We start from the raw sequence: 15802 nt of genomic DNA on the forward strand, positions 1-15802 counted from the left end.
AGTTAGCTATTTGACACAAAATTCTGTTTTTTTCTAAACCAAATTCTTATATGGAAATGCCTTTCATTCCATATACAGGCAATCTCACCTCTTAGAGTGAGACCAAAACTAAATAACACCCATAACTGCTGCAACACTAATTATAAGTAACTGGTTTGTTGGTTGGCAAGCTCATCACAAAGTGCTTCACAAAGGAGTTTTGTGACAGTGTCCATGTCCTACTCCTCATGTTGAACAGAGAAATTTAGTTTTCCGACTCTGCTGAAAGACACAGTGGTGCAAAAATCTTTAAAAAAAATCTTTTTTTTGAAAGCAAGTAAGAAAAGCACAAATGAAATTGAGAGGTAAAATTCTGGGTTGCTGTGCAAGAGGGTGCAGGAGCTAGAACAATGTCTCTGCTTGCCCACAGTTCTTGCTGCACCTGGGGATCTGGGCACAGAGGGTTCATCAAGGTCGCTGGGAACTTGAACACCAGTGTGTGAGCTATTAGCTCTGGTCCTATTTTAAGTTCCCAAAGTCACAGAGTTTTGCCTGGAGGGTGGGACAATGGGTTCATCTGCTCCTTGCTGGAGCCAGCGAAGGGTGGAGGAGTCATTCAGGCATGGTGAAAGGGGAATTGCCCACAGGAAGGACACGTTGGTCAGCCTGAGGTGCGGCAAGTCCTGCTGTGCCAGGCTGCTGCCTTCCTGCAGGACCCTCCTGTGGGGACAGGGGCTCTGTGGGCTCAGGGGCTGAGCCAGCTGCCAGGAGGGTCCCAGCTGACCCATATGCTCCTTGCCTGTCACCCCATGTCCCCTGCTGACCCTGGCCAAAGCTCTGAGGATGTGAGAGGGGGGTGAACGTCAACCCAGGGCCCCTTGGGATGCTCCTGACCTCCTGCCTCCCCACAGCTGCCATGGGCAACACTGTGGGGCACGGGGACAGACACAGCAAGGCACTGCTTGTACACACACAGGCGTGCGCACACACACAGACACGGGCACACAGAGACACAGATACATACAGACACACAGACACAGACACAGACACACACACACACACACACACACGTTTCCCTTCTCTCCATCCTCCCCAGGGCTCTCTCCCTCCTGAAGGGTGCAGATGGGTTCAGGATGGCCCTGGCAGGCTGCAGGTCGGCCGGGGGATGCGGGCAGGAGCTGACCGACCAGGGTGGGGTGGGCTGTGCTGGAGGCAGGCAGGGCATGGACGGGGACTGTCCCGGGCAGGACGGGCAGGGCTAGGGGCAGGCAGGGCAGGGCTGGGGACTGCCCCAAGCAGGGAGGGCAGGGCTGCTGGGGGTGGGTCCGTAACCAGCCCTCCCTTTCAAAGTCCCTCGATCGGAGGAGGAATTCGGGAAATACTTCCAGCAGCGGGAGGACGAGGAGGAGCGCTGGGGCTGCTGCCCGGGAGCGGCACGGCCGTGGCCGAGGGATGCGGAGGGAGGGGAGGCAGCCTGCGGGGCGGGCCGGCTGAGCGCATCCCCGGGCGCGCCCGGCCGCGTGTGTGCGCGCGCGCTCCCTCCATCCATCCCTCCATCCCTCCCTTCCTTCCTCCCTCCCTTCTCCCTCCCTTCTCCCTCCCTCCCTCCCTCCCTCTCTCTCTCTGCCTCCCGCCCGCCGCCGCAGCCGCGCACGGGGGCTCCGCCGCCCGCCCCGCCGCGATGCCCCGCCGCTGCTGAGCCGCCGCCCGCTGCCGCTGCCCGCCAGGTAGGACCGAGGACCGAGCGAGAGAGAGAGCGGCCGGCCCCCGCCCCGACCCTGCCCAGCCCCACGCTGCTGCCCAGAGCGCGATCCCAGCGCCGGCGGGGGCTGCCGGGGGGCGGCACGGGGCACCGGGGCCGTGCGGGAGCGATGGGGAGGCGGGGGTGGGATGCTCGCACACGGCACACACACACCGGGAACGCTCCCTACAACCCCGCCGCGGCACCTCCGGGCGGGCGGAGGGGCTCGCTGCCCTCCCCCGGCGGCCAATCGCGACATGTCGCGACGGGAGGCGCGGCTGCGGCGGGGGTCGGTTCCCCGCTAGCCCGGGAGCCGGGCATCGGCGGGCATCGGCGGGCATCGCCGGGCAGGTGGGGTCGGGCAGGGTTGAGCTGATCCCGCTCCCGGGGGGCTCGGGGCGCATCCCCGTGCGCGGCGGGGCGCGGTGCCTCCGCCTGGCGGGGCTGTGCGTGCCGCCGGGCAGCGCTGCTCCCCCTGCCTCGAAACGCTGCCCGAGGGGAGTGCTCGGCGGCACCTGCAGCCACGCCGAAATTCCCCTTTTCCTCTCGAGCGGCGTGCGGTGTTAAGGGCTGGCATTAAGCAGCGCTCATCACGTAGGCTTTGTCTAGGTGGAAGCATGGCTGGGGCTCTTCCGTCATCTTGAGTTTAATTCTTTATTCACAGCCTTGTTGCTTCCCTCCCCGCCGAGCCATGCAAAACAACTCCACACTCTGCTCTGTCTCCAAGGCGAGAGCAAACTGCCAAAATGTTGCAGAAATGCAGCAAGCACTAGGGAGGACTGGAGTCTGAAAATGAAAGCTGTAGTAAAATCACAAGGTCACGGGTGTGAGGGTGCGAGCGTGTGCTCTCAGGGCTCCTTTTCGCCTGCGCTTTGCAGGAACCTGTTCATTCCTCCAGTCCCAGATGTTGCAAATCCGCAAGTCAGGCAACTGAAATGAAGGCTGAGAGGGGCTGGGGTTCTCTGTGTGCTCGCCTGGTACCTGCCTGGGAATTCACGTGCTGTTTGTCACCATCGCAAAGGGAAGGGGTGTGCTTTTGTTTAGAAAAGGGAAGCTGGGACACTTGCGTATTGTGATGGTGGCATCCAGGAAAAAATGAGCTGTGACATATGGCTTTGGTTGGGGACGTGGCTATCATCAAAGAAAGGCATTTGTGGTCCTTAGGGAGTGTCTATCAGCTGTTCCTTTCTCCCCTTTTCCTTCTGATTGGTTTTGCAATAGCAGCTTTGCCCCTTGTCCAGCGCAGACATTAAGGCCAAATAGGGAAATAATGTGACATTTCTAGGAGCATCGCCTGCCAGCCAAGCCATGAGCCCCACCACCAGCTCCCAGGAAAGCTGTCTGGCTCCACTCACACCCCCACCAGCTCACCTCACCAGCTGACACGGACAATTCCTCAGTCAGTGCTGAGAAGCCGCATTGGTCAAAGGTTCCTCTCTTTGCATTCCAGATGCCTGAGGAGGTTGGACACACTCCCTGTGTCCAGCACCCCTGAGTGTCAGCAGCAGCACAGTTCTAACCTGATGAAACTTTGCTTGCTTCTCCTTCCCTCACTTTCTGTAAGGTTTTTGTAATCTACTGGCTGTGAATAGCTCCTGAAACTTAAATGTACACTGTCCTGTACCTGCCCAGGCTGCACCTGGTCTTCTCACCTGGCACTGCTGCACATGACATGGCACAAACTTGGGTTTATGTCCTCGCTCTTGGGAGTCTCTACAGCACCTAAAATGATGCTGTATAGGCACAGACACTTCTCTGCCTTTTGTAGTACCCTGATATGCTCAGGGCGCTCAGGGTTGTGATTTTCAGGTGTTACATCTGGGACAGAATTTGGGTTTTTGCTGTGGCTTTGAGGAGACACAGTCCTGATTGCTCACTGGGATAAAGAAGCCCCTGTTCTCCAGCATCCTAATGAAAGATCCTGTAAAAAAGCCCAGTGCCCTGCAAGATACAAGCTTCACTGGGCAATCAACCAACAGGCTGGTCATAGATACCACAAGTGACAGGGGCTCTCCTTGTGACTGGCACGGGGAACAACCTGGAGCTCTGTCCAAGCTCAGAGTGCTGGGATCTGCTCCCAGCTCCTGGCCATCAGCGCACACAGCTGTGCAAATCCTGGCTGCACCTGGGGCTGCTGCAGGCTGCTGTGCTCTGGCATCCACTGTGGGCTGAGCTCCTGGCTGGGCTTTCCCTTGCCAAGGGTGTGAGTGGGATCTCTCCAGCTGCTTTCAGGAACCTTGGAGGAACTTGGCTTTTGCTGTTATCTCTATCCCTCTGGTGATTTCAACTGAAATTGGAAACAGGGGGGGGGCCATGTGAACAGACAGACAGACATGGAAACTGTGATTTCATGTGCCTGGCTTCCTAAGGAAACCTGGCTACAAATAGAAGTGAGATTTGGTGCTGCAAAGAGCTCCTGAGGAGACAGAGAAGGCGGGGGAGTCTGAGGAGAAGGAAGGGTGGCTAACCTCGTGTGTGAGGTAGGTAAAGCAGGGCTGGCACACACCTGGGCCGAGAATCTCCTGCCTGATGTCTGGGGGTCTAAAAGCTGTCCCTCTGCTCGGCACTAGCATCCAGCTCCCTCTAGAGTCAGCCGTGCCAGAGCTGTGCCTCTGGACGTGGCTCTGCTGGGAGGTGCCACCACCCTTCCCCAGGCAGGAGCAGCCACACAGATGGATGGAGCGTGCCAGGGTGAGCCCCAGCCCAGCCCAGCCTGCCCAGCTCCCGCCTGGCACCGTGCCTGAATTGCTCAGGTCAACAGCCTGCATCTCCATGGGTCTTCCCCCACAGCCATCCCCATGGACATCTCCATCTCTTCATCCCTGGATGTTCACAGGGAGCTGGGGATGGGGATTTATCTCCCCTCCCTTGAAGCTTTCTGTTCCCGCTGCACAGAAGACCCAGACACAGCTACAAACCCAGTGCAAAAGCAGTCCCAGAGGGAAGAGAGGACACAGGCATAGGGAAAAGCAATAGGCCTGTTAATTCCTCCCTTCTGGCCTCTTTGGGGCACCTCTGGGCAGATACTTCCTCCCCAGGCTGCCCAAGAGCCTCAGGCTTATTAGCAGTGTTTTACTCTCCCAGCACTCACGGGAGATGCTCTGCCCATGTTACACAGAGCCATGGAGCACAGGGAGATGCTGGGCTGCCCTGAGATCACACAGGGAGTCTGCCAGCCAGGCAGCCTCGGGGCCAGCTCATGGAGAACGGGCAGACTGTGCTGAAATCAGCAAGGGAGATGCACAGGCACAGAGGAAGGCATCAGCAACCCAAGAGGAATCACAGGGAAGAGCCTGATGCTGCTTGATAAAGAAGAGACCAAAGGCAGGTGGTAAGGGTAAAGAAATGGTCTGAAGACAGCAGCAAGTAGGAAGACAGTTGTTTGAGAAGCAGACACACAAACAAACAAACAAAAAAAAAACAGTCCCAGAGAAATGTGGCATTTCCCCCTTGCTTCTTATTTCCTGGCTTATTCCTTGCTGAGATCTTGAGTCGTGGGAGAAAGGGACAACTTGACACTTGGTCTCCATGTGTGAAAAGCAAGACTGCAATCTCCCTGACAAACGGTTCCAAACTCATTTTCTGCAAGCTGCCCCCAAATTCATCCAATGCGGTTGAAATTTTCTATCAGGGATGTTTTATTTTCTCTGTTTGTCCGTTTATTTTGGAGAGTTGCTGGGGGAATTGTGGAAGGAGGTTGGATGTTTCATTGAAGAGATAGGATACTTGGAAAAATCAGTTGCAGACTGATAATTATTCTTACTTTTTAATGTCCTTTACAGAAACCAGGGTGGCCTGATGTGTGTTTTACTTGATCGGCTTCATGGAGGGCTTGTGCCTCTGACTATATTTGGAAAGGTTTTGATGTTTTTTTGTACTGATGCAATCAGGATGCTGATGGCCTGGAAATCATTTTCCTGATGTGGAGATCTCCAGGGTCATGGGTGGGGGATGCCAACAGGCTGTGCCTGTTTTGGAGTGGCAGAGCTGGGTGAAAGGGAGCAGGAGCCAGGCAGAGCCAGAGCAGGGAAGCGAGCCAAGGGTTTTCCAAGCAGTGTTTAAAGCGCCGTCACGCTATGCAGCCCGGAGTGGCAGCACAGCCTTTGGACTCAGCAGCTCTCTGGCACGGGTTGGATGTGCCGGTGCAGCAGAAGGGTCCTTTTCCTGCCCTGGTGGTTGAATCTCACAGCTGTCAGCAGCTCAGTTTTACCAAAGCTGCGCCACGGGGTCAGCAGCGAGATCAGAAGCGAAGCCAGCGGAGCCTGTGTCGGCCCAGACAGATCTCCAAGCACCCTGCACCTCCTTGCAGGGCTCTTGGCATCCCTTTTGTGTCCCTTGGCTGCAGGAAGCTGGACCTGTGATGGTCACAGACCAGATGGTTGTTTGGGTTTGTTTTTTTCCCTACAGCCATGTCTTTTTCCAGAGCAGGCTCTGCCCAAGCTGTCTGCTGGAGAGCAGGCTGCTGATTCCAGTGAGGCTGCACAGGGTACAGGCTTGGGCACAGCCAGGCAGGGCCAGCAGCAGAGGAGAAGTTGACTGTTCCTCCAGAGATGGGGCCATGGCTGTAAAAGTGCCCTGCATGGAGGCAAGGCATGCAGTGCTTCTTCCCAGGAAGATTGCAGTAGGTTCCTCTTCTCCTGCAAGAGAAACTGGGGGAGAGGTGCTGTAACCTGGGGACTTCAGGTTTGACAGAGAATCTGTCTTTTTGGGGCTTGCTGTCTTTTCCCCTGGGACAGGGTGGGGAGCAGCTGAGCTGCTTTGAGCCTCTGTTCTCTGTCGTGCAGGCTGGCTGTTCCTTGCAGTGACCACTAGCTGCATCTTTGTCAGTTTTTGGCCCCTCTGATTGAAGGGACACCGTCTTTCTCCAGCCTGTAACACCAGAAAAGGGTGGCTTGAGCTGCCTTCCCTGCTTTTCCCTATCACACTCTTGCTAGGAAAAGGTCCTCTCTTGCCTAGCTCTGACTGCAGGATGGGAAAAGACTCTTTGGGAATCCCCGTGGTGTTGCAACACGCTCCTGGTTGTGCTCCCACAAAGCAGCCGCTCTCACATGAGGAACAAACTTCTACTGGTCCCAGCAAGCAACCAGGCACCCTGTGGGGAGAGGGTGCTGCTCCAGCCTCCTGCATGCTGGTGACACAGCTGTGGGGACACCTCCCATCCCAGCTGGCAGCGAATTGGCAGGAATGATGCTCATGATGAAGATGATGGTGTCGCAGTGGGGTGGGCACCGTTGGGGGCTGTAATGGTGTGAACACTGCTGTGAGCCAGCTGCTCTGTGCACATTTCCTGTGGGATGCTGGGAGAAAATTTCCATGTGGAAAACCTCTTTCTTTGTGTAGCCACTCATTCCTCCTGAGCCCAAGCCATTTCCTTCCTTGCCCAGTCCTTCTGTAATTAAAGTGTCTGGACCAGCAGTGGTTTTTTAGTGCTCTTAAAAATAATGGTACTTCCAGTGTGTTGCAAATGGTCATAGACCCGAGTGTGATTCAAAGCTTTAGGAAAATAACAGGGAGGGTCTTACAGTGGGTATTTCAAAGCTGAAGTGCCTCGATGGAGTTGGGACTTTTGGGAGGCTGCTGCAAAGAAAAAGCTGTGCTTTGTTGAAATGCAGAGCAGCTTTCAGGCTGTCTTTGCATGCGGCAGCCAGTCAGCCTGAAGGATCGATGCTGCCAGGGAAAGATCAGAGCAGAGTCTAAAAGGCTGTTTCCTCCCCATCTGGCAGCTCCTCAGCTGGGGGGCAGGAGCATGAGCTGGCAGCAGGAGCTCTCTCCTACCAATTTGTAAAACCTAGAGCTCCTATGTCCAGCAGGAAGGCAAATATCTCTACAACCCTCCCAGCCCTGCTGTGGGCAGCAGCTGCCCTCCTGGTGTTTGACCGCACCAAGGGGTGGGAGAAAGGTTGCCCTGAAAACCCTTGGCCAGGACCTCCATGTAAATTGAGCTTGTTCTGGAGCCTCTCCCAGGCTTTCCTCCCTGGCTGTGCAGAAACACCTGCTGGCACCCCTGTGGAGCTGGTCTGGAAAGGGAAAGGGGCTCAGGAGAACGCAGGCTGGGCTCTGTCTGTCCTGGTTGGTTTTAGCTGTCCCTGAGAGCTCTCCAGCAGCACCAGGACAGTTCCCCTGCTGCAGTGGTAAGAAGGGCTCAGGGTGCTGTCCCTGGGCATCAGGTGGTGCTTGTGGGCAGGGCAGGGCTGGCATTTTTCACCACGTGTGTATGGCCAGCACCCAGCCTGAGGGCAGCCTGAGCCCCTGCCCTGTGCTGCCCTGACCCCTCTGTCCCCAGAGGCTCTGGGACAGTGCCACCAAGGCCATGAGCACCGGGGCAGTGCCACCAAGGCCACGAGCACCAGGTCAGTGCCACCAAGGCCATGAGCACAGGGACAGGCAGGGTTTGCCAGGGCTGCCAGCCTGGCACTGCGCATCAGCTTCTGCGCACGCTGTTATTGCTGATGGCCAGGATGGGAAATGCAATTGAGACCTTAATGAAAAGCTAACAAAGTTGGGTTTGCAGGGAGGGCTGCTCTTCAGGTAGCCTTGCTTCCCCTTGCAGCATGTTGGAAATTATTTTTCTGGGAATATTCCTACACTATGCCACAGTGTGCTGACTGTGAGCTGAGACTGTAGGCAAATGCAGAGCAAGAGAGTCTCTGGGGACCAAGCTGTTTATTTTGGATTGTACAAATAAAGAAATGCTGATGATTTAATAGCAGGTGCTTCTCAGGGATATTTTGAGTGTCAGGCTCTGGCTGCATGTGTGTAACTAGCATGTTCCAGCCAAGCATTTTCTAGCCCTTCATAATTCCTGAGCCTCACTGTGAATTGGTTTAAAAAGGAAAGCTGGTCATGATGTCTGAGCCTTGCTTGGTGACTACACCACAAAATGCTGGAGGAAGTACAGCAGAGCTGGGGGATGCTCCTGCTGCCCAAAGGATGCACATTGGCATGGCTGGTGGATGTCTCTTCCAAAGCTCCAGCCATTTCTTATCCCTCTCCAAAAAGCTCCACATTTCTTACCTCCTGACATCTGAGGGAAAAATATTATTTGTACATGGAGTGCTGGTTGGGAATGCCAGAAATACGGATTGCTCAGATGCAAGCCTCTAGGCCTTTTTTCCTCCTGTTTAAAGTAGTATGGGACTTGATTTCAGACAAACAAACAAACAAACAAAATAAACAAACCAAAACAAAACCCAACTTACATTAGAGTGTTTGAAAGGGGAAACACATGGTAAATAAAGTTCAAATTACTTATTAATTTGATTTCGTGGGTGTCTTTTTTTTTTTTTTCTGAATGAGACTTCCAGTACCCAAATCCTTTTAAGGCTGGAGAGTTGGTCCAAAGTGTGATGGGACTCTCCTATTCTTCATGACCTAAATCAGTGACCCAAAGCATAATATTTTTTCTAGAACCATCTGTTTTCTCTTCTTGCCAAGGGGATTTCACAATGCCTGATTGCTCTGAATAATTGTACATGTGCAGGGATATGACTTGCCACAGGGAGAAAAATTAACTGAACAAGGACAGGTGGATGTTCTTGAGTTTTCTGAGAAAGTACTACCCTTTAGAAGGAGAGGGTGAAGAACCATGAAACTGAGTAATATTTTATGCCCACTATGAATTTTTTTAAGCCTACGTATTTTAAAAGGAAACAAAACTACACTTAGGAGCTATCTGGGGTTAACAGAGTAGGTACCAAGTCAGGCTGTGTTTTGACAGCCCCTTTATCAAATATCTCCGTGACTTGGTTTGGAGCAGTGTCAAACACGGCAGTACAGATGTTGGGTGACTAATTCATGCTTCAGCTAAATTTCAGTGACCATGAATGCACACCTGTTTCAGCTTAGCCATCCACTGAAGGGTGTGCAACAAGGTGCTCCTCTTTGCAAACACCATGCTTGCATTTTTTTCACTGTGGGCTTGTAAGCAGTGGCTAGAGCTCCCATTTGGGGAAGTAGGAGGTATCCAGGCACTACGATCAGGGGGGCAATGAGTCTGGTAGTAAGAGCTTTTTTGTAGCATTAGCAGGATTCCTAATGCAAACAACTTTATTTTAAATCTGGCTTCCTACAAGAGACTTGCTTTTTCTTGTTCCATTCATCTGTTCTTATCACCCAGCTCTCTGATTTGCTCACTTCCTCCACTATGTATCTTTTTATTTTCTTAATGGCAATACCAGGGAGGAGGGGGTTGGAGGCAGACCAAGAGTTCCTGGTGAGAAAATGCCGTTTATATGAAACTGTCTTGATAAATTCTCAGTATTAGCCTCCCAGACCAATAACAGTGCAACAGCATCCATAAATAAAAGCAAATGGAGGAGAGAGCTTTGATCCACCATTACAGTGTCTCTTTGTGGAGCAGATCCCATAACACAGTGTGGGACGGTACCCATTGATTCCTCTAGCCAGTTGTTCCTTTGCACACAGCTCTGTCCCTGCATGATGTGCCCCTGCCCTAACGAGGAGTTAAAATATTTCATGGCTGAACTTTGTTGATTTTTTCTTTCAGGGGTATGGGGTTTTTCTGAGGAAAATCAGCTCAGCTTTTTGTATTTCCCAGTGAAGTCGAGGTATTGATGTGCTCATTTTCCTCTCTTCATAGAAACATTTTTAAGTACCATCTGATTAAATTAACTTGGATTGGAGAAGCGTGGTATAGCAAAGGCTCTCCTTGAGGAGAAAATACAGCTTTAATAACTAGGGATCTAGCTTTATTGGCTAGTAAATTTGAGACTGTAACATTGAGCATGCCCAGGCTTTTTTTTTTTCACTGAGCATCTCTTTGTACTTAAAGGCATCTGTTCTGTCGGTTTATGCACTGTTAACTAACTGCAAACCTCTTTAACAGCTCCTCTACATTGCTGGAAAATCCTGAGGCAGGACAAGGGCAAGAACGGCTGTCATGCCTGATGAGTGATGTTGTAAATGGAGTGAGAAAGGCCCTTGAAGGGGAAGCCGTCAAAGCTGACCTAGTGGGAAAAGAGCGTAGGGACATGTTTCCTCTAGAAGCATGCCAAGAGAGCCAGGCTTCCATGCATATGCGGCTCTTTCCAGTTTTGGGAAGGTGCAAAGTGATGCACTGTGGAAGGAATGGCTCCAAAATCATTAATTACAGGCTGCCCTTCTGGTGCACCTTATGACCAAGTTACTGCTAAGAGTAAGGTTTTGCCAGGGCTCAAGCTCACTTTGTGCAGATTTCCAATGTGGAGTAGATGCTTGGGAGGACTGTGAGCAACAAAAGACTGTGAAATACATAGCTTACAGTGACTAAAAAAGTACAAAAATATTTTTTAGGCATGATGAGGGGATAGTAGATTTTCCTGTCCTCTCCTGCTCTTACCCTGAATTCCAGTGAAGTGAGTGATTGCACTGTAATTTTGAAATGGGAAACACTTCTGCCAGCTGTGAAGCAGAACGATGGGCTTTAATTAGATTAGAGGGACAAGAAAATGCAATTGAACAAATAGGTTTTCAACAAAGAGAAAGAAGCACCATGGTAGCTAAAGGGAGTAGGTGCTAGCTGGCTGGTACCATCTGAATCCATCCTGGTTCAGATGACTGAACTAGAGGATTTCTACAGGGAAAACATCACTAATCATAACAAAATGGGCTCATCAGCTGCATCTTCTTGAGTAACAGGGTAACCTGATCATATCTTCAGAGAGGAAAATCTGTTATCTCTGGTTGGCCTCACTTAATCTTTGCTTTTTGCCTCTTCAGGTTGAGGATGTTCGGGACCCGTCTGGTGGAAGCGGCCATGTCACGAGTAACTCCCGCGCACGCCTCCCCAGGGAGGAGCTTCCCTCTGCTGAGCCTTGTCCTGGTGCTGCTCCTCCATGCAGGGGCCACGCGTGCCGAGAGCCCCAGTGAACTGCCCGCCAACGACACCGAGGAGTGCGCTGGCTCCTACATCTGCAAGAAGGGAGTGATTTTACCAATATGGGAACCCCAGGACCCCTCGTTTGGGGACAAAATCGCTCGGGCGACGGTGTACTTTGTAGCCATGGTGTACATGTTCCTGGGAGTGTCCATCATAGCCGACCGCTTCATGTCCTCCATCGAAGTCATTACGTCCCAAGAGCGGGAAATAACCATCAAGAAGCCCAACGGCGAGACCAGCAAAACCACCGTGAGGATCTGGAACGAGACTGTTTCCAACCTCACACTCATGGCCTTGGGCTCGTCTGCTCCTGAGATCCTCCTGTCTGTCATCGAGGTGTGCGGCCATGGCTTCACAGCGGGGGACCTGGGGCCGAGCACGATCGTGGGGAGTGCTGCCTTCAACATGTTTGTCATCATTGCAATCTGTGTGTACGTGGTGCCAGATGGAGAGATAAGGAAGATCAAGCACTTGCGAGTGTTTTTTGTTACAGCGGCCTGGAGCATCTTTGCCTACACTTGGCTTTACATTATTTTATCTGTGTCTTCTCCTGGGATTGTGGAGGTTTGGGAAGGCTTGCTCACCTTCTTCTTCTTCCCCATCTGCGTGGTGTTTGCCTGGATAGCTGACAGGAGGCTTTTATTTTACAAGTACGTCTACAAGAAATACCGAGCCGGCAAGCAGAGAGGCATGATCATTGAGCACGAGGGTGACCGGCCCTCCTCCAAGGCCGACATCGAGATGGACGGAAAGGTTGCTAATTCTCACGTGGAGAACTTTTTGGATGGGACACTGGTGTTGGAGGTGGACGAGAAAGACCAGGATGACGAGGAAGCCAGGAGGGAAATGGCTCGGATCCTGAAGGAGCTGAAACAAAAGCACCCAGACAAGGAAATTGAGCAGCTCATAGAGCTGGCCAACTACCAGGTCCTGAGCCAGCAGCAGAAGAGCAGGGCCTTCTACCGCATCCAGGCCACCCGGCTCATGACCGGCGCCGGCAACATCCTGAAGAGACACGCCGCAGACCAGGCCCGCAAGGCCGTCAGCATGCACGAGGTCAACAGCGAGGTGACTGAAAACGATCCCGTCAGCAAGCTCTACTTCGAGCAGGGCACCTACCAGTGCCTGGAGAACTGTGGCACCGTGGCCCTGACCATCGTCCGCCGGGGAGGAGACCTGACCAACACAGTGTACGTCGACTTCCGGACAGAGGACGGCACGGCCAACGCCGGCTCTGACTACGAGTTCACTGAGGGGACGGTGGTCTTCAAGCCCGGAGAGACCCAGAAGGAAATCCGCGTTGGCATCATCGACGACGACATATTTGAGGAGGATGAGAACTTCCTGGTCCACCTCAGCAACGTCCGTGTGAGCACAGAGGCCTCAGATGAGGGCGTTCTTGAGGCCAGCCGTGTCTCAACACTCGCCTGCTTGGGATCGCCGTCTACTGCCACCGTCACCATTTTTGACGATGACCATGCCGGCATCTTCACCTTCGAGGAGCCAGTAACACACATCAGTGAAAGCGTAGGAACCATGGAAGTGAAAGTGTTGCGAACCTCTGGAGCACGAGGAAATGTTATTGTGCCCTACAAAACCATTGAAGGCACGGCCAAAGGTGGAGGAGAGGACTTTGAAGACACCTGCGGGGAGCTGGAGTTCCAGAACGATGAGATAGTGTAAGTCAAGGTTTTATTTGTTTCTTACAGTTTCTGTTTCTCCTGAAATGAAATACACTTTGCTCCCAGAGCTGCACTGGAGGTGTTTGGGTGCCAGTGCATTGCAATAAGCCATGAATGGCCTCAGGTGCTGTGGGGAGCCTGAAACACTGCTGTGTCCCTGCCTTGCCAGCAGACTGGAGAGTGATGCCTGGTCAGGGGCACTGCAGCCTTCCTTCCAGCAGCAGGGAGGTGGAGCTGATCTGGGAGCTGTACCCATGCCCTGAACAGATCTCTACAGCCTGCAGATCTGCTGCAGCTTCTACTGCTCTGCAGCAGAGCAGAGAACAAACCTGAGGTGGCTGTGACCACCCAGGCATGAGGGCCTGAACTGCAGAGGCCTTGAACTGAGTGTGTGAATTGCGGTACCTGCTTCCTGTTTCCTGTTGAGGCTCAGATCCTCCAGTACTGGGTCACAGCTGTCCTACTGATGCTCTGCTCAGGGCTTTGGTGAAGGTTGCTTCACCTCTTTCTGTTCTAAAGGGTGCAGGCCTGGGTCACTGTCCAATACAGGTCTTGGAAAAGTGCTTGTCATGCAGGGAAACCTCATGGTTAGGATGGAACCGCAACCATATTCGACTCCTTACGAGTAAAAAAAGGAGGCTGAAAGCTGTTGTAGGCTACTCCTGAGTGGTGCTATTTGGATGGTGGGGAAATTATTAGGGCTATAGCCTTATTACATTATGTGGAGAACATAAATTTGCTCAGTAAATCATGGTAGAAAACACCTATCCTTGGGTACGTCATGAAGACATTTCCTTGTCCAGCTGGTGCTCTGGGAGGAGTAAGAGTTGGGAGCTCTGTTTTTCCCGCCTGAGGCTCATCCTACAGTGAATTCTGTGTTTGCAGCCAACAGGGACTAAGGTCTGTAGCACAAAAACACTGCCTAGAACCGAAAGAAGTAACTGGTAAAGGGCACTGCTGTGTAAAGGGAGAGCGAAATTTTGGCTTGGGTGTTATTTATTGTGCTGCTGGTTTCCCAGGAGCTGAAACAAACCATGGTGAGTGCCCAGAGTGGTCCTTGTGTTCTGTCTGTCACCTGTATCTGCTGCGTCTGCACAGGGAGAATGAAACTTCTTCATAAAACTTGTTGAAGTAGATGGCAGGGGGGGAAAATGGTGATTTGTAGTTCCCAGGCAGGATTTATACCAGTTGGGATTTTGACTTCTCAGGAAAAACTGAGCAAAAAGTTCTCAGCTCTATGATGTTGTAGCTCTGGAGGCTACAACAGACATGCTGCTCACACAAGGGTCAAGAGCACGTGGCTCCTGACTGCTGAGTGATAAATGCAATAGAGAGGAATGCAGTTATTTGAGGGGTTTTTTTTATCATTTTGGGAGAAGCAGGGAGTTGTCTGCAGAGATGCAGTGAACTAGGCTATAAGGATATCTCCCAAAGGCTCTTTGCTTTTTATCCAGGTCGCTCAGTGCTACCAGAACTGGGCTAGTGGCAGTTAGCCTTTGCTGCTTGTTCCCAGCTCCCATGGGATGTGACATGTTTACATGGCAGGCCAAACACAGCCACAGGCTCTGCAACAGCGCTCAGAGGGGCTTGGAATATGCCTTGCCATGGATCCAGCACTGTGGCCAGGATCTCTGTGCTGTCCTTCATCCAAAACTGTGTCTGTGCTGCCCCTTGGTGCTTGGGCTGTGATGAGGTGAGGTGTTCTCCCCAGCACTGCTGTGCCTGGTGTGTCCTTCCCTCCTCTGAGCTGCTCACTGATGGCTTTTGCTAACAGCCCAGAAAGCAAGGGGTGTGCTGGAAGCCAGCTGACCACATCCTGTGGGATCTGTGCTGGTGTGCCCTCCCCAGGGCTGCAAGCCTCCTCCTTCCTCTTCTTACCAGCTGCCAGAATGTGCACAGCCAGCAAGAAACAGGGGAAAGGAGCTTTCTCAGAAACCCAAGCCTGCCATTGTATCTCTATTGTCTTTAAACTATCCATCCCAGGAATCACAGTGAGTGATGGTACCTCAGAAGTGTAAGGAGGTGGCGACTGCAGGGACAGATGTTGACCAAGGGGCTCTCTCCATTCAGGTGGGAGAGGACATTGACAGAATGAAAGCAATGGTACACATTCCAATCTATCCATGGGCTGAAAGGCAGTATTAATGTAAAGCTCAGCTATTAATCTAAAGCTCAGCTGCCACAGTCCATGCTCAGGTGCTGGGTGGTACAATTTGACTGGCAGATTTCCTGCCAGGTCCATGCTTTGCCTGGACATGAGTTTAGGACGACACAGAGGCAGAGGGTTCCTGATGCTGAGCTGCTGCTTACAGGCATGCTCCCCTGGAAGAATTTGCTCCAATAAATATATACTAGCACAATATGTGGATTATGGAGCTAAAGACTTTTTGCTCTGTCATTGCTTGATAGTGCTGTACTTCAGTTAAGCCACGGTTATGTGGAATGGTGCAATTCCCTAGCATACTAGATTCAATACAGTTCTAAAATTCCGGGTTTTCTCATGCTCTGATGGCCAAGAGATGT

The 15802-nt window shown here is 52.4% G+C and overlaps 2 protein-coding genes across 5 annotated transcripts in view; both read left to right on the forward strand.

Moving 5' to 3' along the window:
* Positions 1-1112: 1112 nt before the first annotated feature.
* LOC135445158 (collagen, type I, alpha 1a-like) lies at positions 1113-2287 on the forward strand. Its single transcript, XM_064707193.1, has 3 exons — positions 1113-1170; positions 1330-1503; positions 1707-2287. Exons 1-3 carry the CDS (start codon positions 1113-1115, stop codon positions 2285-2287), a joined length of 813 nt encoding a protein of 270 aa, XP_064563263.1.
* SLC8A1 (solute carrier family 8 member A1) overlaps positions 1552-15802 on the forward strand; it is a 114875-nt gene continuing 100624 nt past the window's right edge. For 3 of the 4 annotated variants that reach the window (XM_064709291.1, XM_064709288.1, XM_064709290.1), the window contains exons 1-2: positions 1552-1706; positions 11438-13276. In XM_064709291.1, coding sequence (XP_064565361.1) covers positions 11445-13276 — 1832 coding nt within the window. In that variant the 5' untranslated portion in view covers positions 1552-1706; positions 11438-11444. The remainder of the gene's footprint in view (positions 1707-11437; positions 13277-15802) is intronic. The other variant, XM_064709289.1, reaches the window with a different exon arrangement.

The sequence above is a fragment of the Zonotrichia leucophrys genome, chromosome 3 (genome assembly GCF_028769735.1).
Source record: "Zonotrichia leucophrys gambelii isolate GWCS_2022_RI chromosome 3, RI_Zleu_2.0, whole genome shotgun sequence".
Lineage (NCBI taxonomy): Eukaryota > Metazoa > Chordata > Aves > Passeriformes > Passerellidae > Zonotrichia > Zonotrichia leucophrys.

Bases quoted from the DNA above. Each gene is read 5' to 3' on its own strand.
- LOC135445158 (XM_064707193.1), top strand. From the start codon at position 1,113: ATGGCCCTGGCAGGCTGCAGGTCGGCCGGGGGATGCGGGCAGGAGCTG. The intron at 1,171-1,329 runs GTGGGGTGGGCT...TCCCTTTCAAAG, and splicing joins GCAGGAGCTGACCGACCAGG to TCCCTCGATCGGAGGAGGAA. The intron at 1,504-1,706 runs GTGCGCGCGCGC...GCTGCCCGCCAG, and splicing joins GGGCGCGCCCGGCCGCGTGT to GTAGGACCGAGGACCGAGCG.